General features: G+C 35.0%; 1 protein-coding gene across 1 annotated transcript in view; it reads right to left on the bottom strand.

The window, feature by feature from the left end:
- LOC109850517 (proline-rich receptor-like protein kinase PERK7) overlaps positions 2,958-9,197 on the bottom strand; it is a 19,689-nt gene continuing 13,449 nt past the window's right edge. The window contains exons 4-7 of the mRNA XM_020420536.1: positions 6,094-6,136; positions 5,921-6,008; positions 5,760-5,838; positions 2,958-3,098 (exon numbers count right to left, since the gene is read on the bottom strand). Of these exons, the coding sequence (XP_020276125.1) occupies positions 3,009-3,098; positions 5,760-5,838; positions 5,921-6,008; positions 6,094-6,136 (300 nt within the window). The 3' untranslated portion in view covers positions 2,958-3,008. The remainder of the gene's footprint in view (positions 3,099-5,759; positions 5,839-5,920; positions 6,009-6,093; positions 6,137-9,197) is intronic.

Below are 9,197 nucleotides of genomic sequence, written 5' to 3'. Positions count from 1 at the left end.
ACATAGTGTTTGCCTCCAAGAGAGGTAACACGCATAGGACCAAATAAATCAAGATGAAGTAATTGCAAGGGTTTAGAAGTCGATACCTCATGGATGGATTTGAAAGAAGACTTTGTTTGTTTACCTTTGGCACAATCCTCACAAATTGTATCTTTTATGAAGTGCAAGCTAGGTAGCCCTTTCACAAGATTCTTCTTAGACAATTTTGATATTAACTCCATATTTGCATGTCCAAGTCTCTTGTGCCAAATCCAAGGATTTTCATCAATTGCCGCAAGACACTTCACATCTTGATTCACTAACTCATTCATCTCAAAAATGTAAACATTAGACTTGCGATTTGCAATAAAAACAATTTTTCCATCCATACTAATGATGCATTTATCCGGTTTAAAAGAAATATCAAAACCTTTATCACTTAATTGGCTAATGCTAAGAAGATTATGATTCAAGCCATTTACTAAATAAACATCTTCAATAATGGGTGAGGGTTTCTTACCAATAGAACCGATACCAATGATTTTACCTTTCTCACCACCACCGAAGGAGACATTGCCTCCTTCAATCCTTGATAGGGTTGCAAATAACTCTTTGTTGCCCGTCATATGATGTGAGCAACCACTATCAAGGTACCACATCTCCTTACGTCGTTGCCGTGACGTTCCCTACAAAAGAAGAAGATGAAGGTGTAGTAGCTTTAGGTACCCATGTCTTGGGTCCTTGGTGGTTAGTAGTTTTGGTACCTTTGGGTACCCATATCAAACCATAAAAATCTTCATTGTCTTTAATTCTACAATGAGTAGAAATGTGTCCATGTCTCATACAATAGGTGCATACAAAATTTCTTTTGTATGTACGAATGTTAGAACCATGAAACCTATTTCTACCATGGTGATTGTAGTTGGCATAAGCATGAGTGGGTCTAGTCCTACAACCCTCAATTTCTAGTCTTTCAATCTTTGATCTTAATTGCTTGTTCTCAAAATCGAGATCTCCAAGCAATTCATCTTTTAGAGCAAGAGAGGTTGTTAGTTGTTCTAGCTTAATATCACAAGAGGCATGCAATTTTTTGAAAGAAGAGTATTCTTTAGACATTCTTTTAAATTCAAAGTTCAACTCTTCTAAAGCCATAGCTATGTCACATTGCATATAAAAAGATTCACTTTCGGCCTCGGATATTACCTCATGTTCATTTGCCATGAAACAAACATTTGGGTCATGAAGAGCAAGTTTGGCTCCTTCTTCATCACTATCCGAGTCACTTGGTTCGGATTCTTCCCATCCGGCATACATAGCCTTCTTCTTCTTGTACTTCATGTACTTTTCTTTGAGCTTGGGGCAATCCTTAGCGATGTGACCCGGTTCATTGCACTCAAAACATTTACCTACACGAGAGGAAAACTTGTTGTTAGATCGAGGGTTAAATTTTTTGTTCATTTTTATAAGTCTAGAGATTCTTCTAGAGAGATGAGCCACTTCTCTAGAAAAATCAACTTCACTCTCCGACGACGAAGATGAGTTGTCACTAGCTCCCTTGAGAGCTATGGTCTTCAACTTTGGTGACGGCTCCTCAACTTCTCGTGATGGCACTTCCTCCTTCTCCTTCCCCTTGAGCTTCTTCTCATGCACTTTGAGCTTTCCGATGAGACTATCAAGAGCTAAGATAGTGAGGTCATGAGCTTCCTCAATGGCCGTAGCCTTGGGCTCCCATGCCGGAGTCAATGAGCGAAGTATCTTGTAGTTCATCTCTTGAATGGATAATTGCTTATCTAGACCATGTAATTCATTGATGATATTAGTAAAACGGGAAAACATAGCATCAATGGATTCATTAGGAAGCATTTTAAATAGCTCATAATCATGCATGAGTCCACTAATCTTAGATTCCTTAACTTGGGGTGTTCCTTCATGTGTGACACATAATTTTTGCCAAATTTCGTATGCGGTTGCACACGTGGAAACCCTATTGTATTCATTGGGGGAAAGACCACAGATTAAGGCGTTCATGGCCTTAGCATTGAGATTGGCAAGGTGCCTTTCATCATCGGACATGTTCTCAACTTTGGACTTCTCTACATATTTCTTTTCTATAAGCCCTAGGATGTCAAGATCAATGCAACGAAGGTAAATTCTCATCCTAGCCTTCCAATAAGCAAAATTGGTCCCTGTGAAGAGAGGTGGTCTAGTGGTGGATTGTCCTTCCAACATATGCATATTCAAAGAGGCCTCCATTAGATCTTTTCTCTAAGGTTGTTAAACCAAAAACTGATATAGAGACCAAGCTCTGATACCAATTGTTGGACCCTAGAGGGGGGGTGATTAGGGTCAAGAGGCTCTAATATGCAATATAAATTCAGCACAAGCAAAACACAAAACAAAAATGCGATAAAAGTAAGAGAGATAGGGTTAGGAGTTCGTTATCCTTGACGCGCGATGTGTTAACGGTCGACCGGGCCGGTCGACCGATTTCTGATATTTTCCAGAAAACAGGTTTTTGACCAACTTGAAATATTTGCAAGATATTCATTTGACCTCTGAAAATTCTGAAACTTTGTAAAATGTTTTTAATACTAAAAACAAACTGTTTGGAAAAAGAATTTTGCAGATAGGTACTCATACTTGTGAAAAATAGTGTTTTGTGAAAAAACGTTTAAAAGACACAAGTCTAAAAACGTGTGTGTGATTCCCAATAGCTTCAAGTAAACTCAGTAACTCTTTGCCTACATTCTAGCACTAGAGAGAAGAACAAAAGAAGGCTAATATCCTCATATTGAAAGCAATACTTGAGCTTTGATATAGCTTGAATCGGATGAAGCTTTTATATGCCTTTGTTGTTCTTGAAATAACGTTGCTTCATCTTTTTGGCCTCCTCCTCCTTTAGATGTCTTCGTTTTAGCGTATATTCCATCCATCCTCCGTTAATGGCACTAACGAGCTTGACAAATGATTTTACTACATTTACACTCAATAAGCCATTAGTACCGATAATGGTGGTTGTAAGAACATCATCAAAACATGAGGGCTAACAGCTCCATCCTAAGTGAATCATTGGCACGCCTGAGTGCGGCTATTTGCCTTCTCAGATCATTAAGTTCTTTCTGATAAAAAAAAGGAAAAAAATGATCAGATTCCATGGCGAAAATCCAAAGATAGTGAATCAAAATTAGCAACACAACTATGAGCAAATCAAATAGTAAAATACAAGCTCATCTTCCCCTTCATTCAAGAAATATTTTATAATTTTGTAATGATTTGGTAAAATTGTCCATTCAACTGCAACTGTTTGTTAGAACTATAAATATCTGCAACTCGCATTGCAATTGCAGCTGTGCAGTTGTTTGTTTACGCAAGTGACTCATCAATATATTGCAACCTGTTTTCTGGTCTGGAGATGGGAATAGTAGAGGAGTGTCTAATTTGGTAGCTTGGGGCTTGTTTGTAAACCTGAAGAATTTGGAGGCCTGGGTGTGTTACGCTTAAGAAATATGAATAGAGCTCTATTCTTAAACTCGCTGCGGTCCTGGTTTTCCTCTAGAGATGTTTTTATGGAAGCAAGTGATTTTTCACTGTTATTATGGAGGGAATGGCTTGGAGATTAAGAATCCTAAAGTATCAAAATTTTGGGGTGATATTCTTAAAGATTTGAAGTGCTTTTTCAGTAGTACTTCAGTCACAGTGGGAGTTGGTGATAAACCTTTTTTTTTTGGGTTGGATAAATAGTGCGTTGAATGGTCATTAGCATCTCTGTTTCCTGATTTGTATGCTTTGACTCACCAACCAAATGACCGTGGCATCTTTTAGAAAAAGAGAGTAATAGATGGTTATGAGAGATTTCCTTTGTCAGATAGTTACAAGGATAGGATGTGTATAAATACATGGAACTTCTTAATGCGATCAATAATGTTAGTTGCCTAGAGGGAATGGATACTAGAAGGTGGAGATGGGATAGTAAAGGATGTTTTCTCGTTAAATCAATGTATAACTTCCTTAGGGATGGTGGATTAAAAGATGATTTCAATAGTTTGTGGGGCATTCCTATGCCTTTAAAGGTTCAGATCTTGCTATGGTTGATACTTAGAAACAGGTTAAACACTACGGAGATTGTGTAAGAGAAATATTTTAGTTGATAGAGGCTGTGTGCTGTGTGAGATTGAAGAGGAGAGTATAAATCATATTTCTATTGAATGTAGATTAGTTTCCTCATTATGGAATTCACTGAGACATTGGTTTCAATTGTTCTACTATCATTTCATGATGTTGGCATTTGGCAGTGTATGGTCTTGGAAAATTGAGAACATTTCAACTGAAAAAATATATATATGAAATGGGATGTTGCTGTGTGCAGTTTGCTATGGAATGTGTGGTACTGGTACGAACGCAATTAGCATATTTTTCACCATAAGAAAAAGCATGCTATGGAAGTATTACATCAGATTTGGGGAGGCAATCTTCCATCCAGGGATAAGGAGACTGTTTCATGTGAAGAGCAAGAAGAAATGTGCATATCATGGAGCAACCTGCTGATGGTGCCTCAGAAACTGCTGTATTTGAGATCAGATTGTTGCTGTTTCTGGAGGTAAATTGGTTGCTGTTCAAGCTAGGCAGGGAGATAGTGGTGTACTGCTTTCAACTAGGGGTGGTTGATGAGTTTTTTTTAGTGCAAAATTGCCATAAGCTTTTGTTAAATATTTGGTGTGGTAGACAATTTGGTAGATATGATATATGTTGTTATGTGGGAGGTTAGTTCCTTTTTTTCTTCTTGGGGGTGTGTAATTGATATACACTGAAGGTATATCATGTATGCACTTGTTTGGTGTTGGGGGTGCATACGATACCTTGTAACCGACCATATGCTTAAATGAAGTTTTTGATGGCCAGGGTTTCATTTAGAACCCCATCTTTTTTCTTAAAAAAAGAAAAAAAACATACAAATATACATAATTACATACATACACACATGCATGTCTCAAGCACTTCATTTTGGTACCTCTAATTAGCCACTTGGGTCCATGAGCGTACTAGAGTTCTCTAGAGAGCTCATGAATGAAGATGGTATAGGAGGTTTCCTAGATATTTCCATGAGAGGCTTCTAGAAGGATTAGATATTTAGAGGTAAATTACTAGAAGAAATAAATATTTCTATGGAAGCTTCTAGAAGCTTAGATATTTGTATGAGGCTTAAGGAGATATTTGTATAAAGAACTCTAGAGACTAAATCCTTATCATTGATGTAAAGAAGTCTCAAGAGAGAGGATCCTAACCATTCATTGAAAGAGGGCTTTGCCTAAAATAGGAGGCAAGAGTCCTTCATTTGCAACCAAGTTGAAAAGTGACATAAAGTATGAGGTTTCCTTCCATACAAACTCCTTCTTAATCTCTTGAGTGATCAAGTGTTAAGGCTCACTTACTAACCTTTGAGTTTGATTGAAAAAGTGTGCTAAGTGCAGCACGAGTGAGCCATCTTTAAATACAAAAAATTAATTAAAAAAAAAAGAAAGCTCCCGTGACACATACAGTGCCCCAACACACACACTTCATCTCAAAACAAAAGATAACTATATTTCAGACAAGTAAACAAATCTATTCATTTTATTTTCTCAACTAATTTTAAATGCTGAATACAACTTTCTTAATTCAAACATCAAAATACAGTTTCGCTAAATAAGTCCAATTAAAAAAGCAGCTCCAACTCTACATTTGTTAAACTTTGCTCTATCCTTAAAAAGCAAATCTGAAACAAGTAAATTGAGATTGCATACCTGATATCCATACTCATAATCCCGTGCATAGTAATAATCCAATGCATCCAATGAGCCCTCGTTCCCATTGCCATCACCACTGTCTCAATCACCAAACAATTTAACAACAAATAATTTTAACAGCCACATTATTACCGAATTTACTAATTAAAAACCCTTACCTCTGAGATTCATTAACTCCAATAGTTCTGTTTGTCACATTTGCTGAATTTGGTATGATGTTAGGTGCAATTCCATCTGAACTTTCCCCTAAATGACACCGGGTAGAAACCTGTGACTATGGGAATTAACCACAAGCACACAAGGACCTAGGAATTTCCAGTAAGAAATGTACCCCCAGCAAATGCTTCACTGAAGGGTCTCTTTCGATTTGGATCCTGAACATAAGAGAACACGGGCAACATGAGAGAAGCTACTACACATACCTTCATATAGGTCATCATAGCCAACAGATAACACCCAGAAACTGGACTTGATATGAATTATAGTTATAGAATGAAAAAAGATAATCATAGCTATTAGAAGCTTATATCCCAATTTCAAACAATTCTAAGTTGGCAATTAAACTAGAAATATAAGAGTTTCCTGTTATCATCCAGGACACGAAAAATGCCAATTTTATAGCTCTTAGCTTGAATGTATGCCTGTATATTTTGATGCGCATAAGATAGACCATATACACTTAAAAACTTCATCGTTATTTCCCCTTTAAATCCCCTCAAAAATTCATTTTACTATTTGATTGTATATAATATTTTATACACTAATCTAGCTAGTCACAGTATATGTTCCACACAATATATTATAAGTCCACTAGAAGGATTCTCCATAGAGTGAATACACAGTGAGATCAGTCAAGATATGACACGTGTAAACCAATTCTTTTCCTCAGTTTGATTCAAGGGACGTCACCCTCATGCCACAACCATCACAATCCAGTGGAGGAAGATCACGAGCCCCCTCTCACTAGAACAGGTATCTCAATACTAATATCGCATTGATGCCTTGAGGCCTCGCTCGATATTCTATACTACAGCGTCGTAATCATGTACAGTTTGAGATAGTGATACAATAACATGAGCCTTGTAGAACTTGTCCTGCTAAACTTGTCATGAAGTTCTTGATCTTGCATGTTAATTATGATAAAATGTGCATTTATAATATCTCCAGTAAAAAATATCATTCAAAATAATAAGAATTTATGAGTAATATGTATATCGTTTATGCAGCTAAAATTTTATTATTGTATTCTTCATTTTAATGAGATGAATGAATTTGAGCATAAAATTCATGTAATAGTTTATTGAGCATTAGAGGAGATAAATAAAATATTCTATTGTATTTATTTTTTTGAGTTTTTTTGTTTCTCAGTTAACTTTAGATTAAAGCAAAAAATATTAAACATAAGATAACCGAAATTTATAATGTTATTAACATAATTATGAGGAAAAATCAATTATTAAAAATAGTTTAATAAAATAGTAAATACATGCTAATAAGTTCTTATTTGTAATATTTTATTACCTAGTTCACATTGAGTTGCATTCCCCCCCTTAAATTATATGATTTTTTTAATAAATCCATGCATGAAATTTTAAAGTTGAAAAAGAGACGTGGGAATGAAAATAATGGAACCTACTAGAGGACAATGGAATGAGGAATAGATGGAACCCACCTTATTAATATGGCAACAAATGGCTAAACTATCCTTATTTTTTATTAAAATGACCTCCAAATCTATATGAAACTGAAAGGAATAAAATCCCATTCCATCGCTTTATACACCCTCACAATTTCCTTTATAAAGTAGCATAGACGTAATCGAATCTTTCTCTGGTATCAATCTCAAGATAACGTCTATATCCTTTTTTATATATTAAGCGTTACTATGTATAATGTATCTCATGCGTTAAAGTGTGCACGCACGCGCGCGCGCACACGCACACACGCACGCGCGCGCGCGCGCGCGCGCACACACACACACACACACACACACACATATATATATATATATATCATACATCATGTATAGGTCATATTGACTAATCTATTTAATGAGCACAATGTATAGATGTCTGGCTAAAGTGTATCCATGATAGGTTCAATATGTGATGAACTGATGATACATATACCCAACCTTACACGCATGTGTTTATCTTTTGGAAAGGACAATGGTTAAGAAAAAAACAAATAGGAAGCCTCATATTCTGCTCTAGGCTAACCACATCATTTCATTAGTAAAACATAATCTAATGTAATTGTATTAATCTGGATACTCCTTACTAAACCACATTAAACCATGAAACAATTATTCTTAAACCTTACCCTATTAATTAGAATAATTCACACCGCCAAGTTCTAATGGCTGAATGTTAATACTCAAACATTACACATCAAATCAAAACCCTAATCAGTACAAGATCAAACCTAAAGGCTAAATCAAATCATCACTAAATTATTAGATTAATTTCAAACTTCAAATCTATCAAAAGCTCAATATCCTCAATCCTGATATTTTAAATCATTAATAAATTCATATCTTATTGAATTTATATGAATTTACAGTTACTCAATTTCAATATTCGAATCATCATAAATTCATCATCGATTTATCCATATCAAATTCAATACACAAATTTGATTTAATATTATAAGGGAAAATTGTTCCTAAGGTGATACCTTAAATTCAATCTAAGGAAGTGCCTACAAAACTATATTATACACAATCAATTTACTTTATCCACTCTATTAATTTTGATTTATACAGTTTGGGTTGTGTATAAACAAAAAAGGCGTATTAGGTTGTAGTTATTCCTACATCAAGTGATTGTAAATCAATAGTTTTACAACAGTATAATTGAAGAGACAATGAAAAATTTGTTGAAGTATTAAAACATCATGATTTTTGTTTTATAGATGTTTTGAGACATTCAGATCATGATGAATGAAGTGGGTCATCTATTAGAATAGTCTAATCTATGGATCAAGATGTGCTTCTGTAGACTGAGCCCAAGTTGTCACCTTATGAACATTTTTCCTTATTAGTAATACTATTTCATCACACGTCCTTAGGGATCATGAACTAATTTATGATATACTCCTATAAAATCCCAACTTAAATTGTTCAATGTACAACTTCAATTCATATCCTAATTCCAATTGGCAAATCAATCAAGATCCAATTTATCTCAATCTAGAACATCAATCATTTTATCCAAGATCAAATCTAATACCAATTATTAAGATCCAATCAATCACAAATCATTAGATTCTTACTTACCTAGGAAAATTTCTTAGATGTCCTCCAAATAAATATAGCCTAGTTTATTAAAATATGCATATATATATATAGCTTAGTTTATTACGATTTGATCCATAGTTTTTTCAAATTTTAAAATTCTGAAACTCATGAGGCATATATGTCATGCTTTGAAGCAT

The sequence above is a fragment of the Asparagus officinalis genome, chromosome 7, assembly GCF_001876935.1.
Source record: "Asparagus officinalis chromosome 7, Aspof.V1, whole genome shotgun sequence".
In the NCBI taxonomy this organism is placed as follows: domain Eukaryota; kingdom Viridiplantae; phylum Streptophyta; class Magnoliopsida; order Asparagales; family Asparagaceae; genus Asparagus; species Asparagus officinalis.
The sequence above is the reverse complement of the archived record's forward strand: the minus strand, read 5'-3'. Positions and strand labels throughout refer to the sequence as shown.